The sequence below is a fragment of the Diabrotica undecimpunctata genome, chromosome 9 (assembly GCF_040954645.1).
Source record: "Diabrotica undecimpunctata isolate CICGRU chromosome 9, icDiaUnde3, whole genome shotgun sequence".
Classification (NCBI taxonomy): Eukaryota; Metazoa; Arthropoda; class Insecta; order Coleoptera; family Chrysomelidae; genus Diabrotica; species Diabrotica undecimpunctata.
The window spans coordinates 126,002,476-126,030,458 of NC_092811.1; the positions used below are offsets into that span (position 1 = coordinate 126,002,476).

The window sequence follows — 27,983 nt, forward strand, 5'->3', positions numbered from 1 at the left end:
AAAAACGTAAGCAGCCAAATACCCTGTATAATGTCAACGGAAACATAATAACAGAACTAGAAGAACAGTTGAAGACATGGAAAAACTATATTGAAGAACTCTTTGCAGATGATAGACAACAATCTGAGCTAAGTAACATACAAGGAGACGAACGTCCAGAAATAACGGAAGAAGAAGTAATCTACGCACTAAAAATAATGAAAAATGGTAAAGCCCCAGGTCCAGATGAAATACCAACGGAAATCCTTAAACTAATAGAAAAAGACTCGATTCACATTTTAGTTAAACTTTTCAATAGCATTTATACATCAGGAAAAATACCACAAGAATGGCTTTTATTCACCTTTGTTACTATACCAAAAAAGATAAATGCCAAACAATGCAGTGATTACCGTACAATCAGTCTGATGAGCCATGTACTGAAAATATTTCTGAAAATTATACACTCTAGAGTACACAGAAAACTGGAAATGGACATCAATAATACCCAGTTTGGATTCCGAAATGGACTTGGAACAAGAGAGGCGTTGTTTGCACTGAACGTTATGTCTCAAAGATGTCTTGACATAAATCAAGATGTATTCATGTGTTTCATAGATTACAACAAGGCCTTTGATAAAGTGCGGCATGATCACCTAATCAGACTCCTGACAGAAAAGAATTTAGATAAACGAGACATCCGACTAATAGCAAATATGTACTACAATCAGAAAGCAGTAGTGAGAGTAGAGAATAATACCACTGAAGAAATTGAAATAAAGCGAGGTGTGAGACAAGGGTGTATACTGTCACCAACCCTGTTTAATCTCTATTCCGAAGACGTAATGAATAGAACACTCTCTGAGCAATCCGTAGGTATTAAAATAAATGGTGTTAGATTAAACAATCTGAGATTTGCCGACGACACCGTTCTGATCGCAGAAACACTTGAAGAGCTACAGACATTGGTGAATAAGATAGCAGACTGCAGCGAAGAATATGGACTATCTTTGAACATAAAGAAAACTAAATTTATGGTAATATCGAAATCAACACAAAATGTTCAAAATTTATATTTACACAATGAAATTATCGATCGAGTTAGCAAATACAAATATTTAGACACCTTTATAAATGAAGACAACGATAGCTCAGCAGAAATCAAAATAAGAATAGAAAAAGCCAGATCCATATTCACTAAAATGAAGAGAGTGTTCTGCGGAAGAGATTTGAGCCTTGAAATGAAACTTCGCCTGATGAGATGTTACGTACTTTCTGTGCTGTTCTACGGAATGGAGTCATGGACGTTGAAAAAGATTGATACCAAAAAATTAGAGGCATTTGAACTGTGGATGTATCGCAGAATCCTGAGAATATCATGGACCGAGAGAGTCACAAATGTCGAGGTCTTGAGAAGAATGAATAAAGAAAAGGAAGTCATATTTACGATCAAAAAACGAAAACTGCAATACTTGGGACACATTACAAGAGGCGAAAGATATGAACTGCTTCGAATAATTATGCAAGGGAAAATAGCAGGAAAAAGGTCCGTAGGAAGAAGACGAAACTCCTGGCTAAAGAATCTACGGGAATGGTATAGCTGTAGCAGCAACGAATTGTTTCGGTCAGCAGTTTCGAAAATACGTATAGCCCTGATGATCGCCAACCTTCGGAACGAAGATGGCACTTGAAGAAGAAGAATACCTTGATCAATGTAAATGACAAGACTATAATCTTTGTGCCGTTTTGAAGTATTAAAATCGGCTTATTTCAGAATGTGTTATTCTCCTTTTTTCCCTGTACCCTTTATATCTTTTAGATTACATGATAAGCTTATTAGATTATAAAAATGTAGTAACACACGGTCGATTTTATAGGAAATCACTTTAAGGAAACTTACATATCCGTGCTCGAAAAATAGACGGTTAAATCCAAAGATTGATACCAGAAAACTGAACTGACTGAGCCAACTGAGGTGGCACGAAAAATAATTTATGACTCTAGTTACAGCCACTTTGTTATGCTTTCTCTTTTCTACCTGCTTTGTGGTACCGAACCTCCTACTGGTCGGCTGTAGTACTTGAGGATAAATCAGCGCTACCAAAACAACTTTTTTATAAATCGCGAAAAAACGCAAATTGAATGCTTTATAATGATGATTTATTGAAAAAACTTTTATATATCTCCGAGTGAGCGTCGAATGCTGTTGAAAGTGGAAAATATTTTACTTTAGAAAAAATCAACATGGGACCAATTACATCAGTACTGGCAGTTCAAAAAAGGAAAAGTGCAGCTTGTGGAATTTCAGAACGGACCTTGCAAAGAGTTCGCAAAATAAGTGAGAAGGAATTAAGTAAGGAAAATAAAAAGATTCGTTTGCATCCGAAAACCCTCGACTTGCCACAAGGTATTAAAATCTCAATCAGAAATATCATTTATGACATGTACAAAGCAAAAGAACATGTTACAAGAAAGACACTTATTCAAAAAATAAAGGACAGAGAACTTTGTGATATGGATTTGACCAGTTTATCAAAAGTATTAAAAGCTATGGGTTTTAGATACAAAAAAACCAATAATCGTAAAGTGTTATGCGAATTGTCCAATGTTGTTGGAAAAAGGTGGAAATTTATAAGAAACTATTTAAAAAACAAGAATTCCGAATTTGCCAGACAATTTGTGTTTCTTGACGAAACATGGATTTTTGCGAAAGGAAATAATACCAAATAATCCCGGCAAGATGATTCCACCAAATGCTATTCGAGTACTAGTGCGAGTAATGGCAAAAGATATATTATATTGCATGCAGGAAATACGGAGTGTTTTATACCCAATACTAGTCTTATATTTTCTTCGACAAAAAAAAAACTGATGATTACCACGGAAATATGGACGCCGATATTTTTAAACATTGGTTTAAGGAAAAATTATTAAAAAATCTGGAAAATCCGTCGTTAATAGTCTTAGACAATGCTTTGTATCACACCAGAGAGTAGGAAAAGTTTCCCACAAGTAGCTGGAAAAAAGAAGACTTAACATCTAGTTTTAAAAGCTGAATTATTAAATAAGTGCAAAGAACACATTACTGAGAAAAAATTTGTCGTTGACCAAATGGCACTAAAATATGGTCATGATGTCCTAAGACTACCACCATATCACTGACAGTACAATCCAATTGAATTGGTGTGGGGAATCACTAAAAACTACTATGATAAATATGCATGTAAGACCACTGACGAAGCCAGCGTTTTACAACTCTGGCAAGATGCACTAAACCAAGTCAATGAGGAACAATGGCGAAAATGTATTGAGCATACTGAAAAAAAAATTTTAGAGTCATATGATATAGAACAAGTTATTGATGAAGTAGGACCTTTAATTATTCGTAATGATAAAGATTCAGATGAATCGGATAGCGAGTCAGATAGTGATGATACCTGTCCATAGATTAAGACGTAGATAGAGCCGGAGGCACGCCGCACGACGCTCTTGAATGCAAGCACCAAAAAAAATTAGATTAGCAAGTAAGGTAGATTAAGGACATGACTGGACGAATGACTGGGTATTAGACGATGGATGAAAGGATTCGATGCTTGCTCGCTTTCGACTGCACTTGGTGCAAAAAAGGGAAAGCAAGTATCGGCACACACAACCATCATTAGATCGCCGAACAATTGCTTTGACCGGTAGTGATAGAGCCAAATGGGCTAACCTACCACTTAAATGTAAATACACGGAAATCTCCCATTGCCTGAAAGGGGGATACCGGGAAATAGTCGAGATCTGGTTCCAAAGACCAGGGGGCGGAGGAAAGCCGGGACTGGTTGTCGGTGGGTTTGGGAAGGTGTGTGTGGGAAGTAGGAATAAGTCTTTGTTTTATATAGATATGTATTTTTATAGATACATATATTTATAAAATATATAAAAATAAAAATATAATACAAAATTTTGAACACCCAGTATTAACATTGGCAAATTTTTTTATGCTTAAATAAAAATAGAGTTTAGTACACGCTGAAAAAGAATTTTTGTTTTTTCAGCATAAGTATTAACCACAATATTAATTTTTGAAGTTTCATGTGTAATATGAAAAATTTTTCAAAAACTTTAAATATCTCAAAAACGGCTATTTTTTCGAGAATAAGCAATTCGGCAAGAATTCGGCAATAAAACTCGATCCAGAATTTTACGTAGATTCTAAAAAAAAATAACAAAAAGCACAGTTTCTATTTAAAATAAGAAACTTAATGGCGACTTCCGGTAAAACCGGAAGGGCTAGAAGAATGCAAATATTTAAAAAATAAAGAATGCTTTGCATAACCCATTATTCCAAGTTTGCAGAAACCAGTGACGACCAGAACTTTGACAACTTTTAACCAACATGTTGCATGAATATTTCATACTCAATATTTATCAATTTACATTATGATATTCAATTATTATAAAACATAATATGTACAAAGTTATTTTATTTAAAAAATCCCTAATGTCGTATTATCAAATTAAGAAAACCGTACATTTTTAATTTGAGAACCGCTGACTACCTGAGGGAAATCTGAACAGACATTTTTATTACTTATGCGACAGGCTAAAACGATCCTACTATATACAGAAGAATCCTGAAGATATCATGGACAGACAAGACCAACGAGCCTTTACCACGAAGAATGGGGAAAGAAAGAGAAGTGATGTATACGATTAAAAGGAGAAAGTTAGAATATCTCTGACACACAATGAGAAACGAAAATAAATACAGATTACTGAATATAATCCTTCAAGGCAAAGTATTCGGAAAGCGAGGAATTGGGAGAAGAAGGATATCATGGTTAAAAACCTGAGGAAATGGTTCTCCACAACAACAACTAATCTATTAATAAAATAATTATAGCCAGAATGATCGCCAGTATTCGAATTGAATAGACACCAAAAGAAGAAGATAGCATAGTGGAACTTACGACAATTGTTGTATTCACCCAACTCGTTGCAAAAATATGTACTTACGGCAAGCGTTTTTATCACCCTCATAAATGTCGCACTTGGACGAAGGAACCCAAAGGTCAGCAGATCCGGTGTCAAAAATAACGTTGAACTTTTGTGGAGGAGTTCCAATACCGATTTCTCCATAATAATATTCCTAGAATAAAAAAGTAAAAAATATTTAACCATATTACAAATAAAACCTTAACCCTACCATGAGTTAGGAAACCCTTTAAGAAAGGATAATAAAGTAAAACAAATGTCAGTTTGCAGTACTTAATTGTAATAACTCACATTATTCATATTTATTAAAGGCACTTCTCCTGTGTTTCTAAATTTACCATGTACTCCACTTCTTGCCAGATGACGCATTCTTGTTTGTTCATTGTTGACTTGTTTCTTCAAAGGAATTCTACAAAAATTACCTTTATGTTAAAATTATGGGCACAATTTTTTTGAAGATAAAATATGTAGTAAAATGTAACAAGTAAAGCTTGTAAATGATATCAATCGGTTAAACCAAAATGATGTCAACAAGGACCAGATAAATCTAATAAGGTAAGTTAAATTACAAATAAAATAGAAATAAAAGCATAAGTATGATCTATGACCCTACACATGGTAATCTCCAGTAGATAATCAACAATACTGTCATCAGAAATCAAATTGACTAAATTATTATCTGCATCAAATACCAAAATTAAATAAAATCAGTTAAAACATATCCTGGTGGTTAAAGGCTGGTTATGGAGTTCGCAGGTAATATGAAATGACGACTCTTATATTGCAATAAAACTGAGAAATCTCTGACAGTAAATCCTACTCTCACGCCCTGGAAAAAACTCTTTGAACTAAAAATTCTAACGCCGAGCCTCGGAATATGGATGGAAACTTACGACGGCACCTGGCAAAGAAAAAGGCTTTGAAAATTGGTACTTGGAATACTCAAGGCATAACTCACAAGACAATGGAAATTTTAACTGAAATGACGCAACAAATGGACATCATAGTGCTCTCTGAAACCAAAACAAAAGGCCAAGGAAATGAACAGATTAAAGACTACATTTATATATGGTCAAGAGTAGAGAAACACGTACACGCTAAATCAGGGGTCTCAATTTTTATAAAAAAAAAAGTCGTTAAAAAAATATATAAAAGACTATGCGTACATCTCTGAAAGAATTCTGACACTAACCGTCACATTGTACGGCATCGAAACAATAGTTGTTGGAGTCTATGCTCTAACGGACGATATAAATCACCAAGTTAAATATTCCGTATATGAAGAGTTATCAAACATTTGTGATAAAATAAAAATTCATTAAGAAATATTACTGTTAGGAGACCTAAATACCAGAGTAGGTTCTCAAATAGACGATGACGTAGTGGGACGGCACGGAGAAATATTTAAAAATGGTTTAAGGGACAGCTTAATTGAGTTTTGTCAACTTTTTGGTTTAAAAATAATGAATACCCAAGTCCAATATAAAGATATTCATAAATACACTCGGGAACGACCTTTACTACAACAGAATTCGATCATAGAGTATATAATAATGAGACACAAATCAAAAAAATCAAAATTTAAGTGCCAAGACTGCAGAATAACGAGAGGATCTGACTGTGGGACAGATCACTACTTTCTTTTAGCTAATCCGTTGTGCCTCTTTAAACAATACAACAAACAGAACACCGAAAATGAGAGAAACAGTACTACACAGTACAAAATGGAGAGATATAAATTGCACCTTTTATTCCAACCAAGTATTAAACATCTTTTTTAATCTAGATTAGAAAAGAAATTAAATGAGATGGAAAGAAATATGGATGTAGAACAATAATACAACAACCTCAATACGATAATAAAAAAAAATGCTTATGGAGTATTAGGAACAGAGAACAACCACAAAAAACATCACGAACCACCCTGGATGACAGTTAATGTAAAAGGAATGAAACAAAAAAAAACAAAAAATATAAGAAATGGCTAACAAATAAAACATCTAGCAATAGAGTAACATATCAAAGGAAAAACGAAGAAAGGACCCAGAAAATCCCAGTAGTGACAGCAGCGTATGACACAGTAAGGCACAAAACATTGCTCCGCAAATTATACGACACTCTCAATGACCACTATCTGGGTAAGGTCGTATATTCCTTACTGCAAAATAGACGTTTTTTCGTTATGCTGGAGGGTACAGTAAGTAGGTGAAGAGTTCAAAAAAACGGCTTCCCACAGGGAAGTGTTTTAGCACCAATGCTCTTCAATATATACTTAAACGACCAACCTACGCCGACCGAAACAAAGTACTTCCTCTATGCTGACTATCTTGCACTATGTGCTCAAGGCAATGGTTTTAAAGAAAAGGAGGAGAAACTCGAAACGTACTACCTGCAGAATTCCCTGAGACCCAATCCCTCTAAAACCCAAGTCTGCGCTCTCCACCTTCACACAAAGGAAGCCAAGCGAAAACTCCAAATTGCATGGAATGATAATACATTAGAACACACAAACCAACCTATATAGGAATAACTCTGGACCAGTCCCTCACCTAGAGACAACATTGCATAAACATGAGAGGAAAAATAACAACTAGAAACAGCATACTGAGAAAGCTAACGGGAAGTAAATGAGGTGCACGTCCTGGCGTTTTAAGAACAGCGGCACAGGCACTGTGTTTCTTAACTGTTGAATATGCGTACCCCAATTGGGGCAGATCTGTTCACATCAAACAACTTTATACTGTGCTAAATGAGACATGCAGGATAGTAACGGGGTGCATGAAACCAACGCCACTCTCAAATCTATATAAAGCAGCGGGTTTTGCAGAAACCTTAATATGCAGAATCGTCGAAGAGCACATAGAGAAAATTCAACAAATCGCGGACGAGCGGCATGCCCTATAAAAAGATCGAACAGCACAAAAGCGACTAAAATCCAGGAAAAGCTTTCTTGGAACAGTGCAGGATGAACCGCCTGAGTATTTTCGCCTTTAAACGTGGAAAACTATGAATAGGATAAGAACAGGGGTCGCTCCAGTAAAATCAAACATGGCAAAATGGGGAAAAATAGACCAAGATGATGTGAACTGTAACTGTGGAGAAACACAGGATATGGAACATCTACCCTCGAATATTTGTGGATTGCCAACAAAGATGGAACCGACGTAGCCCGGTACTGGGCCGAAATTTAATGAATGACATCTCCGGACACGATAAAGTAAAGTAAGTAAGTAGCTTTACTCATATATACCTAGTAGTAGCACTAATGATGGCATTCTTATTCCAAAAATAGTCTGTGATGTAGACTAAAAGGGTTCTTTTTAAATAAATATACCTTTTTATAAAGGATTTTTTACACTTTTTTGATTTATGATACAGAGCTGACTACAGAAAATTCATTTTCCTTTTGAAATAGACTTACCTTATAAGAGATCCATTACTCATATCCATCCAGTTTGGCGATGCCACAATAAGAAAAGCAACAACAATTAACACTTTCATTGTACTTTTTCTACAAAAAGTTAATAACAATATTACTTAAAATGTAAAATGCAATTTCTGTTATGTTCTAAAAACAAAGCTCAAATTGGGACAAATGGAGAACTAGCTAAAAGTCTTTGGAATACTGAATCAGTGGGATAAGCTTGTATACTTTGTATTTGTGTACTCTTTGTGTAGAAACTGGAAAACTATAACTATAACAAAAAATATGAAAGCTTCAATATGTACAAAAAAGTCAAAGAGGGAGCAAGAGGGAAGACAGAGCTGGAATGATAATTACGTATTTAAAAAATAAATTACAAAGATGGACTGAATATATAAATAAATTATTATCTAAGAACTGAAACAATCTTCCACAGATAAAGAGTGAAACGGGTTATAATATATTGAAAGAAGAAAAAGAAAACGCAATAAAAATGCTAAAAATAGAAAAGCAACGGGGCAGTCGAAATTATATGAAACAATAAGGTGTTTCTTAAAATCAATCCTTAACATCCTTAAGTGTGTTTACAAACAGTTAGAACTTGATGTTAGCAAGACACAGTTGGGACTCAAAAAAGGACTCATCATCATAGTCATTAACATCTTTGCGAATGTTTTGTGGTTCATCTTTGAGCTTCAGCTGCTAGGGCAGACTGATTAATAATATTTCCTCACTGGTCATGGTCATCTGTTGCATGTACTACCTCAGTATACTGCTTGCTGAGAAGTTTTTTCGTGATATCTGCCCATCGTTGTAAAGATCTGCTGTTGGCGTTGACTCTGAGGACTTCTTTGGACCACCAGCCGCTCCATTGCGCGATCACTTTGATGGATATGATTAAAAAACTTTAAAATTCTAAAGTAAACAGTACTAAAGAGACTCTGATTGGGTTTAATTTCATATAGAACCGAAATATTCGTACGCCGAGCTGTCCATGGATATTGAAGCAGTCATCTCCATGTCCACATTTCAAAAGCGTTTATGCGTTATATTAAAAAAAACCAGATTTAAAACGAGTCTTTTCTTGTTTCACATGTAAAAGAGTACAGCCGGTGATCACCCACAGAGCAGCAGCTGACACAGGTCTTTATTCAATATTATTGCCATCATCTGCCAAATTACCATTAAAAAACAATTTATTAGGAATGCCTTGACCTTCTCATAACGAAATAACATGATTCTAGAAGCTCTTATGGTTCAATATTATAGCATAGAAAGAAAAATTGAACGTAAAAAAGATAGACAAGAAAGCGATGTTTTGGTTGCGAAATGTGTGAGTGGTTTTTCCAAAGCTCCATCCAACATTTTAGTACCTTCGACATAAGACGAAACTTTAAGAAGATACTAATACAAACAAGGTGGTAACTTTCGGTATTAAAATTATTGTTAAAATTATCAATTTTAACTATTCAAAATCGGTATTACACAGTAATAAAGAAATATGGAAATTTGAGGGAGTTATGTGTTACATAACGGCTCGCATAAATTCTCATCTGTAAACATGAGCACGTGTTGATAGTCGCCGTCTCATTCGTCAAGAGGCTATTAAATATAATTTATTACCTTAAGCCAGATAGATTCTCATATTACAGATCCAAATTTGCCGGCATTTTAAATTCAAATTGTATTGTGTTGATTTTTAAGTTAATATATTGTGTTATATTTATGTTATAGTTATTGTTAAGTTATTTACTGGTCGTGTTATTTTTTAGAGTTTAGTTTAATTGTAATTTAATGATTAAATTTCAAGAAATTCTTACACTAATAGTTTCAAAAGTAAATATTTTTAAACATCGTATGATACATATCAGTACGACCCTGTTTGGCTTTCACATGCTTCTGTTGACAATTGGGAATATGTATAGTGAATGAAGTTTAGAGTGCTCAACTGTCCCGCACAAGGCCAGAGATCTATCTCTACCGGAGGCGAATACATCTAGATATCTTTAAATATCTACAGGCTCTAAGTCGACTCTGTCTGAATAAAATAAGTATCTTGGGTAAAATCAAGGGTGAGAATAGGCGTATTGAAGCGTAGCATGGTCCCTGTTACATTCCTTGTATAATGTAGGCCAAAAGAGAGCAGACTAAGCTGCTATAATCCCAAATCTGTACTAGCGGTATAAAGGGGGACTATTACTTTTGTTATGTTGTGTGACAGAAAGATTTCGAAACAGCTACGATGTAAGACACCCAATATTGAGTAGTTAAAAAATAGAAACGATACAGGTGGAGAAAATGAAAATAAAAAAGAAATATGGAAGCTGATTCTATATGAAGGTACAGGCACGGTTTTTAAACAATGATAATAATTAAAAAAATATATGTACAAGTTGCAGTTAACATAGTAACAACACTTACCTTAATCTTGACAAAGCTCGCAAAAAGTTAAATCCTGTATCCAAATCTGTGTTATATTTATACTAAAAAATCGTTGTCGTGAATAATGTGTATCGTGCCCCATAATAATATTTTATTATTTTCCTGAGACACGATAATATTATAATTTTTTTATGAGGCACGACCATTTTTCCATACGATTCGGAAAGCCACGACTTTTGAAAATATGAATTTTTACTGGAATAATTGTTATACGGGCATTTTGTTTTCAACCACCCTATTTTTGTTGGTATTACTACTTCTTCAAATGTCATATCGTCCTGAAATAGTAGCAATTAATAACATAGTCCCTTTATATTTAGCCTAAACTTAATATGTTTAGGGTTGGCAATGTGCCAAAACTTAGGTTTTTTAAGGAATTTCTGTGAAAATTTTATTAACTAGCGATAGGAAAATAACAATAAAAAATTTATCTTTATATAAGTAAAATTGTGTAAAATGAAATTTTCTGTTAAAATATGTTTGAGTAATTCGGCAAAAAATTTTTCATTGCAGGAAAAATTAATTTCGCAAAAAAATGTAGTAATACAATTTTGTAAATTTACTTATAATAAATTTAAATTAGTATTCCTAAACATTTTTCTTAACAGACTCTGCTTGCTAGTCATTTGTTCTACTTTTTTGTCAACGTAAATGCTGTATTTTTCCAGAAGTTGGTAAATTTTTTGACGTTTTATTGGGGTCCAGTTATTTTAGTTTTACTCTACTTTTTCCTAATGATTTTATTAACTTGCTTTTGCTCAGTTGGGCTTGTTTTGCACTGTTTTTATATAATGTGGATGATTTGCGATATTTACGGTACAGTAACAATTTCCAATATGTTTTCCTCCAAAAGTTGTTTTGTTCAAATTAAAGTATTCTAATCTAAGAAATATGTGAAAATTTGTGCAGTTTTGCTGTTATCTTTGCTCAATATCAATTATTATTAAAAATCAATTAACGATAAGCTCCCTCTGATTTGGAATATTTACCAGTAGCGTGCCTACTTTCCTAATTTTTTAATTTTTGATTTAACGATTATCATGGAGTGTGCTGCTTGTAAAATAATAAATAACAGACCACATAAAACATATGATCTCTGCCAGAGGGCTAGCAGAGGGCTAGGTACAGGGATTGTTAGAATCTTACTGCTAGTGAACTAAAAGTTATTGATCCAGAACCAGAACCAGATTATTGGAGTATTACTGTGAAGACTGTAAAGCCGGAGTTAAACTAATTCCTACGTTACTACAAAAAATTGGTGATTTACAAAACGAGCTGCAAGAAGTTAAAAAGATGTATTGAAGATTACAATGTAATCTTCAATACATCTGAATGGTAAAATGTCATTGAGTGTTAAGAAATATTTAATTAGTGAAAATATGGCTAAAGAGTGGAGAGCCTCAAGTATTGTGGTTTTTAATGTAAATGAGTCCAAAATGAAGACCCAACAGGAAGGAAATGCTGAAGAATTGACTACGGTAAAGTTTTAGACTTGGAAAATTTACCACTGAAAACTCGACCAATTAAAGTTATACTACCATCTAAAGAAAAGGTTAGGTTAGTGCTGAAAAATAACCAACTAATTAGAGAAGCAGGTATCAAGATCTTTGCTGATACCAACCAGCAACGTGAGTCTTATAAAAAAGACCAAAATAAACTACAAAATCATTTAAATTCGAGTGACTATAGCAAAGCTATTACATATATTAATAATAGACTCGCTTCGTCTTTGCCAAAGATCCGAAAGATCCGAAGCAGTTCCTGACAAAAAGAAATAGAAATAACAGATAGGGAAATGAGGACGGCCATAAAAGCAATCAAAAATAAGAAAGCACCGGGACCTGGAGGCATCTCACCTGAGCGTATAAAATACGGATCAAAAAAGTTACACCGGATGATATATACATATATGACATCTTTAAGAAAGGAGATCGAAAACGATGCGAAAACTACAGAGGAATAAGCGTAATATCATCAGTAGGAAGATTATATTGGAAGATACTGCGACAAAAGATAGAACAAGCGATAAATGGAAAAATCGGGGAGGATCAGGCAGGCTTCACGACAGGAAGATCATGCATAGACCACATATACACACTGGAACAACTGTTGGAAAAGAAAAAACCAAAAAATAGAGATATACATTTGGCATTTGTGGACCTGAGAAAGGCGTATGACTCTGTACCAAGGTCATGGGAGGCAGGCAATGTACAAATTAGAAATGCAGATGGAATTCATAGAAGCTACAAAAGCTCTGTATAAAGAAAATAAAGTGTCCATTAAAATGGGAACAAGAATCATAGGAGACTTCACCACAGTTATAAAAAATCTCCTGCAGGGTTGTTCCACATCTCCAACCCTATTCAAAATATACTTAGAGAAAGCCTTGACTACATGGAAAAGAAAATGCGAAGGTATGGGAGTACTGGTACGGAACGAATACCTAATCTTTGCAGACGATCAAGTAGTGATTGCACAAGACCAAGACGACCTCATCTACATGATGAAGAAACTACAAGAAGAATATACCAAGGCTGGCCCAGATATAAATATCGCGAAAACAGAGTACCTATCTACAAGTGAAGAAGACATAGAAGATCTACAGATTAATGACAACGTAACAATCAAAGGAAAGGATAAATTTAAATATTTGGGGTTTATAATCACGAAAAAGGCAACAACAGAGGAAGAAATTACACAAAGATTAGGACAAACAAGACCAGAAATCCGAAAACTTAACTCAGTATGGTGGGATAGCCACCTAAATACGAAGACAAAAACACAGATTTATAAAACATTAGTGCGAAGTATTAGGACATATGGGGCTGAAAATTGGATTTTATATAAGAAAAACAGCAATAAGATAGTAGCAACAAAGGCGGAATGCCTGCGAAGATGCTGCAGAGTAACAAGAATGGATAGGAAAAGTAATGACGAAATAAAGCAAAGAACATCCATAGAAACAGACATACCAACATATATAGAACAAAAAAGACCAAAGTGGTATGGACATGTAAGAATAACTAGCGACAGCAGATGGATAAAGAGAATGGAGCCCCCCGAATGGAGCCCCATAGGAAGGAGGAAAAGAGAACGATCCCGAAGATCCTAGAGGAACGAAGTAGACGACGCCATGAGTAAGAGAGGCCTAAACAATGGAGAATGGGACAACGGAGAGAGATGGAAGCGGTTGAGCAAGGTAAGGCAGTGAATACTGTCGAATCCCTGAATACATATAATAATAGACTCACAATTGTCAACAAAAATAATGTAAACAATCATTTATTAATGAGCATAATATATTATATAAATGCTCAAAGTATTTTTAACAATTTAGTTCTAGTTAAGAAAAGTCTTTTATGTTTTACTCCGAAGGTTATTTGTTATTAAGCGAGACCAGGACTACCAATGGCATAAAAGATAATGAAATAAGAATTAAAAACTATATGTGTGTTCGTTTAATTCATCAAGCTGGTATACTGTTGGAGTATTAGTATTAATTTGTTAAAAGTGACTACAGATGTTATACTGTAAAAAGGTATGTTTTTGACAAAAATTATTGGTATGTAGTTTTTAAAGTCAATTTTTTAACATCAACTTGGTACATAGGATGCATATACCATTCCCCTTCTTTGTCAGATGCTAAGTTTGTTATAGAATTGGATGGCATTTTTGATTTTATAGTTTTATGAACCACTCTTTCATTTTGGAGGGAGATTTTAATTTAAATCAATTGTCAAGTACTTTTTATGTCAAAAAATAAATGATCAAATGTTGAGCTATGGTACTTGCCAATTAGTTAGAGTGTTTAATGTATCTGAAGCACTTGTAGATTATATCCTGTAAAATACTTATAATGTTATAGTAAATGTTCATGAAACTCAAAAATTAACTGACCAATCCATTTTTTTTTGGTTTTATAAGGTTCATGTTTTATCTAAACTAAAATATTTTCCTATTGTTACGCAAAATAAAAAACATTTCAACAAAATCTAAGTTTAGGCTGAGTATAACCACCTTAATGTTTTTTAACATCCAACTGGACTACTTATAATGCAGCTTCTAATATTGATCGGATCAATATTATGAGAGTATAAACTGCAGTTAACGTATTCAAAAAACTTACCTTAATTTTGGCAAAGCTCACAAAAAACTTGCTTAGCCCATATGCTGGTATATTTATAGCCAAAAATCATAGACGTAAATAAGGTGGGTCGTGTTCCTTGAAATGTTTTATTATTTTCATGGGTCACGATTTTTCCTCACGATTTTGGGCATTCAAAAATATGTTTTTGTTTAAATTGGCATGTTAAAAATTATTTTTTAGGTTTCATACTTTTATTGTATACGTGTTTTTATTTAATTGCCATATCCTCCTGGAACATGGACATGCTATAACAGGGTTATAGCATGCCTTTTCTGGTTCTTACGCTCTCGCAAGGATTATTTAGTCAATGGTATGGTGAAACGAGATATCACTGACGTAAATTCCTTAGCCGCAACTTTTTTTGTTCTACCTTAATTGATTAATACCTGCGGAATTTTTTATTTTACAATATATGGGTAAAATATTATAATTTTCTTGTCTTTGGGTAGTCAATAACCTAATTAATCTAATTATATGTATTCCAAATACACAAGCAACAATTTTATGTAAAAGAAACTACCCTTGATTTTACCTTGCATTATGAGTCTTAGTATCTCATATTTCGCACCTCTGGTAAGGTGGCCTAAACATTCCAGCTTTCTTGTTTAGATGTGCTCTATGACCTCGCAATCCTTTTGTAGCCTTCTTAACACTTCTGCATTTGTAACTCGTTGGGTTCATGGTATTTTCAAAGTCCTTCTATAGCACCACATCTCCAACATCACATCACATCACCACATTCCAACTTCTTTATATTGTCCACTTTTGGTGTCCAGCTTTCCATTTCATACAACAAAGTCAAGAACACAATGCGTCCTACAGCATTGAGGCCACAATTGACCCATTGTGCATCTTCTCAGGGAGCTGTCGTCCTTGGCTCATTGTCCATACTGCCATTTCTAGGAAGGTGAACAAGTCACTAGGGGACATCTTCCTTATGTGGGCAGATGTAGAGCAGGGCTCGCCAAACGCGTACTCTTATATTAATGATAACTTTAAGCATTCACATAGGAAATGCTCTACAGTTTCGTCTTCTCGTTCACACTTCCTGCATAGAGGTGTATCTACTAGTCTACTAGTGTGGAGGTGTTTACTTAGTTGACAATAACCAGCTAAAAAACAACTGTCAAGCATAGGTTTTTCTTGATCATTCCCAAGTACTTCTTTGATGCTGATTTTTAAAGGTAAGTCTACATCCTTGCCCTTCTTTCCATCTTTTCACGGTTTGCGTGTGGGAGTGACATTTGAATATGGTTTAGTTTGTTGACCGCTGTTGCCTGTAGCACTTTTGGTACCCTAGCAATAGCTGTGTAAGTTAGCAGTAGCCTAATAACAGTAGCGTAGATCCAGGCAATCACTCTGGGCATAAGGCGCTGGTGTGTCCAATTGTTCGTCGCCACTGTTCATAGGCAATATGTATTTTATTAGCTCTACCATTTAAGTGGGAGTTTCATGTTAACTTCCTGTCAAGGGCAAAACCAAGGTATTTCTCCTCGTCATAAGAGTTTATACTGCAGTTTACAATTCTTGAAAGTGAAAAGTCTTTTTCTAGTAAAAAGAACCATCTCTATTTTCTTAGGGTTTATAGATAGTGAGTGTTTCTTGTACCATGTTTCTATTTGTAGGAGAGCAACTGACATAATATATTCTTAAACTTACCGCCTTGCAGGACAGCAATATCGTCTGCATAGGCTATTGTGTATAACCCGTTGCTGCTGAGTTGGTCGACCAGGGTGTCTAGAACTATGTTTCAGAGGAGAAGTAATAGCACTTCTTCCTGTGGACAGCCCCTCGTTAACATACCTCTAACAGAAACGTCTTTTACATTTATGTTTATTTTTTTATCAGAGAGCATACTAAATATCCATTCGCTCAAGGTCAGGGGAACATTCTTGACATTGACTTGTTGGGTGATGATTGGGAATGTGGTTTTATCAAACGCTCCCTCAATGTCTATGAATAATACCTAGGGTGGGTTCTTTATTATCTAGGTAGGTATCTAATCTTTCAATTTTTCCAACTACTTAATGCAGTGTAGGAGTCCCAAAGTATATGCAGGCTGATTTGGGTGAAGTGAGTTATGAACCAGAACTTCGTCCCTTAGGTACCGCTTGCATACCTAGAGTGTAGTCCATCCAACCTGGTTTTGGTGTGAAAACCATATGTACCTCTCTCCACTTTCTAGAAATATGTCAAGAAGCCTCTGAATATGCCCACTAGGTGCGCCAGAAAGATATCAATTCCCCACCGTAGTAGAGCTGGATACGAGTATATACTGTCAAGCCCTGGTGCCTTGAAAGGGGTGAAGCAGAATATGGCCGATCTAACCTTTTCCTCACTAATCATTTTTTTGACGAGGCGAGATGTCAGTCGTTCAGTGAGGGTAAGATTTTTCTTCCGGTCGGTGTTGAGGCGCTAGAACCGGGAAAGTGTGTTTTCATCAGTATTTCAGCAGTTTCGAAAAGGTTGGAAGTTTCGCTATCATCTTCCTTCAATAATATGCCGATATGCCGATGAAAGCAGCTTTTTATTTGTATCTCCAGACTTTCTCAAATTCTCTGAGATTTAATTGATAAGAATGCCAATCCTCTTAGATTTATTAATCAGAGTATTATACAATTAGAGTTGGAGTTAGTAGATAGTGAAATTAAAATAAAAAAATTATTTTTTTTCCTTTCTTCTCTTTTGTATTTTCTATTTTTAACCTTTTTTTTATTGTTTAATTACTATTATTTTTATTTTGTTTTGGTCTATAGACTCTGTGGGGAACTAACAAACAAATGTACCATTACCAATTAATAGTAATTAAATTAACACGAACAATTCCTTCGATAGCTCTGACGAGATAAATGAACTTTTACTCATAGGTGCAAATAATTATCAAAATTTAAATGGTTGCAGTAAACAATCACAAAACAATTTAAAGGTTGAGGTAAAACTAGGTGAAGAACTTACCGCTAATTGCCATGATTCGTACTACTTTACGACACAACGAACAAAACGAATTCAATATGAATGCATTGATGCACTAGCGGGTGCGTCTGTTCTTCTCAACGACTGGTGCTCTTGTCTTTAGCAAGATGTATTTCCAAGCCTCAGCGGTCTATTAAGGATCGGATGAATACAGGGGAGGAAAAATGTATTGACTAATTTAAACAACCATATTTGAATTTAAACAGACTCTGTCTTTTCATCTTCTTTTTGTTTAATCATTTTATTTATTTTGTTTTGGGTTTTTTTTTTGTTTTTTTTTTATTTGTTTGTTTTTTGATTGCTTACTAATTTCGTCTTAATCCAATGGTAAATACATTACTTCGTTTAAAGTTTATATTTACATTTTCCAATTTTCACAATATAATTGTCGATTTCTCTGTTTCCAGAGACAGATAATTTATTTAAGTGGAATGAGAAGCAGACATTTAGATTTCGCAAATTTTCATAAAAACGTGCAATGTTTTCTTGTTATTTAAGACAATCCAATAGGATATGTGTTAAATTTCTATATTATCCACATCTACAATTTAAAGTGTCTGATAAATTCATTTGGTAAACCATCTTTTTTGAAGAAGTTTGTGTTGTCTAAAGGATGACTCTCATTCGGATTCCACATAATTTGGCATTTTAATCTGAGCTGATGTTTACTATAGACAGCCACATCTGATACCGTAAAAATATTGTTGTTTATAGACTTTAGACTTTATTTAAAATGGGTTAATTGCTTGGATTTGGTTGTTAAACCTCTTCTTTCTATTGCATTTTTAATTTCTGTAAATATTACACAGTCTTTCATTTTCTTTGTCAAAACTTGAGAAAGAGCAAACTATAATGGCAGCCTTTCGGCTGTGTATATATTTATATCATAGAATATTCCGTCTGAGGAGAACGTAGTAATAGGTTTAATATATACACATCGGTTTAGAACGTCTTTCGACGTTGTCCGATACCTAAACACCATCTCTTCCTATCTTCGCAGTCGTTTGTTGTTAAATTTCTTTCGCTCATGGACATGTTTACGCCGTGTTGCCATTCTAATCTGGGTCTTCCTCTTTTCCGTCGACCTATCGGTTGCCATTCTATTACTTTTTTGGGGAGTCTTGATGCTGGCATCCGTTGAACATGCTTATACCACCTTAATTGTTTCTTCTCTATATCTTGAGTTATATTTCCTTCTATTCCCATACGTTGTTTTATTACATCATTTCTGATTCGGTCTCGTCTGGAAATACCTAAAGATCTTATTATTGTATCCATCTCTACTGCTTCTATTCGCTTTTTGTTCTTTTTACTAATTCTCCATGTTTCAGCGCCATAAAGAAAAGTAGTTTTAATCATGGTCTCATATATATTAAATTTCCTTCCTTTCGTTATCTCTTTACTCCACAGTATACCATTGAGACATCCTAAGACTTTCTTTGCTTGAGTGATTCGTTTTTCTATTTCCCGTGTATCAGTTCCTGTATTGTCAAAGGCAACACCCAAGTAGTCATAGCTCTGACAGCAGGAAATATGTTGTCCGTTTTCAAGGTCTATGTTATCTGACTCGTTTTCAATACAAAGATATTTGGTTTTTGTTGTATTGACATTCATTCCCCAGTCGTGATATTCTTCTATCAGTTTTCTTAGCATGTACTGCATGTCTTCCCTATCGGTCGCTAGCACTACCTGGTCATCAGCAAACTGGAGTGTATATATACATTCATTGCTAAGCTCTATACCCATCCTTTGTACCTTTTTTTTCCATCTTTCCAATGCTGCTGCAACATATATCTTGAATAAGGTTGGTGAGATACAGCATCCCTGTCGCAAGCCTTTTGTACCCAGGAATTCTTCCGTTAGATATTTTCCTGTTTTTATCTGTGCCTTTGAGTCTCTATATAGTTCTTGTACAGCATTTATCAATGTGTGGTTGATGTTAGATCTTTTCAACGTTGTCCAGAGTTTTGTTAAGGGGATGTTGTCATATGCTTTTTGCAGGTCTACAAAAATAATACGAGTTTCTAGATTCTTAGCCGATCTTTTTTCTATTATTTGTTTAAGACAAAATACGTTATCGGTGCACGATCTTCCTGCACGGAACCCGCTTTGTTCTTCCTCTTCATTGTGCTTATATTCTTCCTCGATCATATTTCTCAAAATTCGTCCATACAGTCTGCTCAGGGTGCTGGTTACCGATATGCCTCTATAATTATTATAATTCCTTTTGTCCCCCTTTTTGTGTATTGAGGACATGTATGCCGTTCTCCATTGTTCTGGTACTGGGTGTCCATTTAGACACTGATTGATCACATAAGTTAATATTTCAAATAGTTTATGAGTTCCATTCTTAAGCATTTCAGCATAGATTCCCTCAGGTCCAGCGGATTTACCATTCTTTAGGGTCATTACAGCCTTCCTTACTGTTTCGATGTCTACCCTCGCTTCCTCTCCTTGTATATGTACTGACTGTGTTGGGGAGTTCGCTAGGTATTCTTGTCTTGTCTCTGTCAGCAAGCTTTCATAGTGATCTTTCCATTGTCTTGGTTTTATGGTGTGTATGTGTGCTTTGTCTTTTCCTGTATTTTTTACTGATTGTATTAAATTCCATACCTCTGTACATTGCTTCCCTCCGATGTATGTATTGATTTCTTGACATTTTTGATCCCATGTTTTATTCTTTTTTTGTTTTATCATTTTTTGTAGTTGTCTATCGGCTTCTTTGTAAGCTTGATGGTCTTCAGTATTTTTTGTATTTAGCCATTTTAGATGCTGTTCTTTTTTCTGTTTTACCATATATTCGATTTCTTCGTTCCACCATATTTTGTTACTAATTTTGTTTTGCTGTGTCCCGAGTGTCTCCTTAGAGGCCTGGTGTAAACTAGCAATAATATTCTCGTAAATATCTGAAAATGTTTGTCTCTCTATTTCTCGTAGTTTTTCATCCAGTCGTCGTTGGTATAGCTGTTTAGTACTATCATTTATAAAACTATTGAAGTCGTACTTCGGAGTATCTACTGTCTGCAAGTCTTGCTTGTCTTCTAGGTTTTGGTCTCCGTGTATTATCTTAAGTGGGAACAAAATTTTCGCTCTTACTAAGTAGTGATCGGATCCACATGTTATTCCTCGGAGAACTCTTACATCATTCCACTGCAATACAAATTTTTGTTTACTACTAATATAATCTATGACTGATTTTAGATTGCGTGTTTGTTGAATCCAGGTATATCTATGTATGTAGTAATAGGTTTAATAGGGGGGGGGGGGTTTATTGCACATGTTTACCAATCCAAGAAAGAATATGAAATACACCTTCTAGTCCAATGGAGGACTAGACTTTGGAACTAGAAATGAAATTGGAGATGATATGCTGGAATTAGGAACAGCATTAGATATGATGACTTAGTGCATTTCTTCAAAAGGAAGAGAGTTCACATGCAAGAATGGACCAAATATCTTCGAAATATATTATTTCATGATAAATAAAGAAGATATACTTGTACATGAATGTAAAGAAACAATTTTGCATAATATCTTGTAGAATTCTCTAGAAATCTGTATAAGGTATATGTATTTGAAATCATAGTTCGTAGTTTTCCTGTATATTATACAATTTACATTATTTATTTTAATTTGATATTGATTATTATTTAATAATGAATACTTTTAATTTATAAATAAATTTTATTGACACTAATTTTCTTGTAGATGAAGATTATTTCATAATTATTTACTTTTGGTGCTTATATACTGTTGTATCGCTTTTAAGTTATCAAAATATTACAATATGTCCAGATGTTAGTACTTCACACTTGATTACAATAAGCACTTCAATTACCTTTTTATTTGGTCTACAAAAATACCCTTTTTTTATTACATCACAAAATGTAAAATGAATCCTTTTATTGTTTTGTTAATGAAATAGATATTTCAAACTTATCAATTATTCATCCATCAGGTCTTTTTTGGTCAAATAGTTTATATAATTAAAACACTTTAACGAGAAAAACAATTTATTAAAATAAAGTAATATAAAATTGTGTTCTATATATTCTGAAATAACGAGATTATGGCCTACAAGTCTTAAATAGGAAATTGTAATGTTTAGTTGAACCTTGTAAACGAATTAAACTTTTTATTCTATTCGGCATACTCTCGATTAATTCATTCAAAAAATTTTGATCTTAAGTTGTCGATATGTACTTCACAGCTTCACTTAACTGTTAAAGCGTATTCACAGGATTATTTAGCACATTTAGTTGCCATGCTGTAGCGGACCAGACATGTTCTATGCAGTTCATATCTGGTGACCGAGCTGGCCGCTCCACTGTGTCAATACCGTGATGCTGTTATCTTTCGCTTGCAATTATTGCACGGTGGGCCGGCATTGTCGTCAATAAGGACAAAAATTTCTTTGATCGCACCTGCAAATGGTAAAATAATTGGTTCTACAACACTATGTCTATATTTCTGAGCCATCATCGAAGCGTTTGTCAGAACCAGTAAATCGCGTTCATCAAACAAATACCACCCCAAACGCAAATTAAGCCTCCCTAAAAGCAGATTCAGGCACCCTATAATGTTTATATCTCTCCCCTCGTTTCCTCCAAACCAAAATACAACGATCGGAGTCGTTTATACGAAATCTAGACTCATCTGAAAATAAACAGTTTCTTTATCCGTCGATTGTCTAGTTGCTGTGTTCTTCAGCCCATAATCTTCTCAATCCGCGATGTTTACTGATTAGTATTGGGTGGGATAAACGTCTTTTTGCTTTTAAGCCAGTAATATGCTGCCTTTTCTAACGGTTTGGTTTAAAATTATATTTCTAGTAGCGTTTCGCAATGTTTTGTTGATGCAAGAAGCAGTTTATATTGGGTACGTCTATCAATAATTTGCGTATATCGGTCATCAACAGGATTGGTACTTTGTCGTCACCCTCACCATAAACGTATAAGGCTACACCATTTATGAAATAATGATTCCAAGCTCCATTTATAATAATTTGTGAAAACCCCATACGTTGAGCCACTTTACGTTGCGTTAACCATTTGTTGATTGGATGGACTATTTCGTCTATAGTTTATAACTAACAAATAAAAAAAATACTATACTATTTAAAACAACTGAACCCAAACTGTATTAATAATATGAAAATATACAACGTTTTACTATACCATAAACTTTTTGTTGACTATTGTAAAAAAAAACGAATGGTCATAATAACAAAATTTATTTTATTTCATTTAACAATGCTCGAAAACAATCAATATTTTACTGCAGGCTTTTTAGATGTCTCTCTAAAAAGGCTGCAGTAAAAAACTGCCTTATACTTACTTCAAACTGCTTCAATCATAGCTTTACAGAAAGAAGATATATGCTAAGGTATAGTGGAGTCTATACAAAACTTTACCCCATCATATCTTGTGTACTTCAGGGTAGTGTGTTCGAACCGATCTTGTACCTGCTATATATGACTGACGGATGACCGACGAGAAACCAATTCGCTAAGGATTTTTGCTTAGTTGAGGATGTATGTTGTGGAATGCAATTTTAGATTCCCTATGTCTCTAATTACATCTCTATCAACGTCTGTTTTGCCTTGCAATTTTTAAAAGGCACAGATTAAAGCAGAAATCTGAATTTGATTTCGACAATTAGTTTCCGGATTTATAATCAGATGTCGCTATTGCGTCCATATCGAAGCAATTTTAGTGTTGCTTCTACTACGACAGGAAAGATTGTTTTCAAGTTCAGAGCGTTTGTAAATAGCCACTCCGAAGATCCCTTTTAGGATGAAATACGTATAAGCGGATATACAGACGCATTGTACGTGAAATCAAATTTTAACTGTCTTTATAATTAATAGATCAGTTTAACTTATCACTGTTAAATGATAGACACCCTACAAGATTTATTATACAAACAGGCGAATCAACGCCCTTGGACCTAACGATAGCGGGTAATAACTTCTCTGCATTAATGACATGGGACAGATTAGACTACACTTATAACAGTGATCATTACCCAATAATAATCAACAATAACTTGATCAAGCCCTAAAATGGAAAGCACACCTCTAAGTGGAAAACGAAGGAAGCAAATTGGACATTATTAAGATCATTAGTATCATTAGTAAGACATCGATCGAAGCTTCCAAAAAAGCCTTTAACAAATACACAAGACATAAAACACAACAACAAAATATAATTTCAAAAACTTAAAGCTAAAGCTCAGTTAACAATAAAAACTTCAAAAAGAAATTCGTGGGCTCAATTTGTGTCCAGTATAAACAGTAAGACCCCTATGTCTGAAATGTGGAAGAATGTCAAAAAAATATCTGGAATACCGGTTTATAACAAAATCAATCAACTAAAGAAAGATAATAGAATAATCACAGATGGCCTAGAAATAGCAGAAGAATTTGCTAATACATATAAAAATAGATCTAATATAAGCAATTATAATAATAGTTTTATCAACTTTAAACTGAACGAAGAATGCAATGTAATTATACCGTTTGTAGATGACACAGATGCTTTAAACTCCAAATTTAATATAATTATATACAAAGATGCATTAAACTCATTTAAAGGGACTAGTGAGGGTCCAGATAATATCCCAATGATTTTTCTTAAGCATTGACCTGAGAATGCACACAATCATCTTTTTAACATATTTAATATTATTTGGACAGAACAGAAATTTCCAACAGGGTGGAGAGATTCTATTATAATACCAATATTAAAACTAAAATGTTCCAAAACAATTCCTAAGTCTTATAGACCAATTGCACTAACATGTACTGCATGCAAACTGTTAGAAAAAAATGGTCAACCGTCGTCTTCTCTGGACACTTGAAGATAGAAATATTATTATTCCAAAACAAAGTGGTTTCCGACAAAATAGATCAAGTCTAGACAATATTACAGACCTAGAAAGCAGTTTACATAAAGCCTTCTCCCTTAATCAAAAATGTATTGGAATATTCTTCGACATAGAAAGAACCTTGTATACAGCTTGGCGTCACAGTATCTTCAGATTACTGTACGATTTAGAAATTAAAGGACACTGCCTTGCATTTATAAAAAACTTCTTATATAAAAGGTATATGCAAGTTAGAGTGAATGGTAACTTGTCGTCAAAAATGGAATTCCTCAGGGATCTGTTATAAGTCCTACGCTATTTATAAATAATGTTCTACGAAATTTAAAACTTCCACTTAAAGGCCGCTTATATGCTGACGATCTCGTAATATTTGGTCAAAGGAAAAATTTAAACAACCTCTCACATCTTGCACAAAGTTTCTTGTTAGATATTGAAAAATGGTCACAGGAAACTGGATTTATCTTTTCAACAACTAAAACTAAATATAGTATTTTCTTAAAAAGTCAGTACATTAATCTCATTATATTGTCATCGAATACCATAGTCTGTGGACTGGTGCACATTTCGATGCGCATCGCCCCGCCTTGAATTTTACCATTGGCTCTTGACCTGAAAATCCCTATTTATGGCTCGAACGGCACATATAAATATTGACGATTTTCAGGTCAGCCAAGTCAGTCCCTCACGGGCTCTCCGAGAGCTTAGTGCTCTTGGAGCGCTGCTTCCTGCTGTTCCAATTAGACTCTGCGGCTAAGATATTATTCAACTACAATCTGATGTTTTATTTCGACCTATATTTTTGTCATGTAAGAAATATCTTGTCTTTTTCAAGACAAGCCTTTAGAAGACCACGATCTGATGCTTTATTTCGACTTGGTGTACCTTTGTCATGTAAGAAATATCTTGTCTTTTCCAAGACAAGTCATCAGAAGATAAATATTTACAAGTCCATACCCAGTAAATGGACTTGGGTAGAGGAGCTCTCGACTGCGATATTCGAAGCCCTCTACAGAGCACCCGGAGATAGGAGTTACTTTTTACAGAAAGTTAAAATGGAAAGAACATATCAATAATCTAACATGTAAATGTTACAGAAGATTAAATTTACTAAAAAGTATGGCATACAAGAATTGAGGTTCAGACAGGAGTACATTGTTAATTACATACAGAACTATTATACGATCACAGCTAGACTACGCGGCTGTAGCTTACGACTCAGCATCGAAATCAGTACTTAAAAAGCTCGACACTATTCACAACACAGCACTTAGAATATGTCTGGGAGCCTTTTGCACAACACCGATTGAAAGTTTACTTTTCGAAGCAAATGAATTGTCGTTAAATGATAAAAGAGTGATAAAATGATGTTGCATACTCTAACGTATGCAACAAAAATTAAGGAAAATGCAAAAAATCCTGTCTATAGAAATACTTTTACTGATAATTTCCCAAACATTAATGCAAATCACCGTTCTGTTAAACCTTTCTATAAAAGAATAAAAGACCATTTGCAAATGTTTGATATTGTCATAGGTACCTGAATGTCTTCCATACACATATGACCATAATCCACCTTGGATTCAAAACATACCATTATATGACTTTGAATTTACGTAATTTGACAAAAACTCCACTAATCATGATTTAATTATTTCCCATTTTAGAAAAATCCTTAGTCGTTATAAAAATCATACCCAGATACACACTGATGGTTCAAAATCATTCGAAGGTGTGGGAGCGTCCGTAGTAACTCCAGAGAAGCTCCTTAAATTCAAAATATCTAATGTTAGTACTATCTATACAGCTGAACTGTATGCTCTCTATCGCGCCATAGAAATAATCAATCTGACAACAAACTGCAAATATATTATCTTAACAGACTCACTTAGTGCCATACAAAGCATCTGACAACTGTATCCAAAAAAAAACCACTTTAAAAAAAATTAAAACGGTCCTTCTTCAGGCTTATATTAATCATAATGAGATAAATTTCATCTGAATCCTATCCCATATAGGAATAAAAGGCAATGAAACTGCTGACCATAGTGCTAAAGACGCGATAGTGAACGGCGTTTCCGAAATCGTAAACACATCGGTATCAACGGATATAAAAGCTTATATAAAAAAATTAATCTTAAGTCGTGGAAAAATAAATGGAATGTGTCGAATTCAAAATTAAAACAAGTCAAACCCAGCATAGAGACATGGAATGTGTTACCTACGTCAAGAAGCCAAGAAATAATAGAAACGCACCTCAGATTCGGACATACTAGGTTTACGTATGATTACTTAATTAAAAAGTGCGAACCACCGCGATGTAAAACGTGTAATAAGACATGCACAATAATTATAATGCACATACTATGTGAATGTCCCCTCTACAATCAACAACGAAGTAACAACAAGATACCAGGAACCTAGAAGCTCTAGGTGCAGATTATAACTTTAACAATACTTTTAAATAAATTTCTTGAAAGACATTAATAAGTACCACAATATTTAATAAACCAAATTGTAATGCAGTAATTGTACCTAATGTAATCCATTAATTTTTCGCTAATGGCCATTTTGTCGATGCAATTTTCTAAATAAAAAAAAAAGTTATTAAAATTTATAAAAAACCGAAATTTCTGACTTATTTTGCCATTTTCTAAGCAACAAATAAGGATAAAACATTTAAAAAATTGCTGTTTGACTGGTCGGGTACTTTTTTGTTTATTTCTTTGAAGTAAGATAGGAAGTAAGATAGTAATCAGTTGTTTAGGTTTCTGTAAGGCGGATTTTGTCTACCTTTTTACGATAATATATGCAATTTCCATATTTTTTTAATACAATAATTTTCAGTTTCGTTTCCAAGATCCTTTTCAACGAGAGTTTCTAAATAGATGGCAATGTTTACATGTAAAAAAGCATATTCCTAAGAAATATGATTTATTATTAATTGTTTATAAATTTATATTTGCAACTTGTGCGAATCCAATGCGGTCTTTCTCGAAATCGAACTCGGTGTAAACTGTTCTCAGGAACGTGTCTCCTACCAGCCAACCATCCTTCCAGTAGTCGAAAGCGGTGAAGCAGGTATCATTCTCCTATAAAATAAAAAAAGCATATTTGTTAGCTACTTTATTTCAAATTTGAATTTTAAGATTA

General features: G+C 34.2%; 2 protein-coding genes across 3 annotated transcripts in view; both read right to left on the reverse strand.

Moving 5' to 3' along the window:
- The window catches only part of LOC140449994 (lysosomal aspartic protease-like), a 37,375-nt gene extending 22,394 nt beyond the window's left edge, over positions 1–14,981 (reverse strand). The window contains exons 1-4 of one of the 2 annotated variants that reach the window (XM_072543412.1): positions 14,952–14,981; positions 8,381–8,470; positions 5,251–5,368; positions 4,981–5,113 (exon numbers count right to left, since the gene is read on the reverse strand). In XM_072543412.1, coding sequence (XP_072399513.1) covers positions 4,981–5,113; positions 5,251–5,368; positions 8,381–8,460 — 331 coding nt within the window. In that variant the 5' untranslated portion in view covers positions 8,461–8,470; positions 14,952–14,981. Of the gene's footprint in view, positions 1–4,980; positions 5,114–5,250; positions 5,369–8,380; positions 8,471–10,804; positions 11,091–14,951 lie in introns of those variants that run through there. The other variant, XM_072543411.1, reaches the window with a different exon arrangement.
- Positions 14,982–25,349: 10,368 nt separating this feature from the next.
- The window catches only part of LOC140449995 (cathepsin D-like), a 40,953-nt gene continuing 38,319 nt past the window's right edge, over positions 25,350–27,983 (reverse strand). Inside the window, exon 10 of the mRNA XM_072543413.1 lies at positions 25,350–27,922. Coding sequence (XP_072399514.1) covers positions 27,779–27,922 — 144 coding nt within the window. The 3' untranslated portion in view covers positions 25,350–27,778. The remainder of the gene's footprint in view (positions 27,923–27,983) is intronic.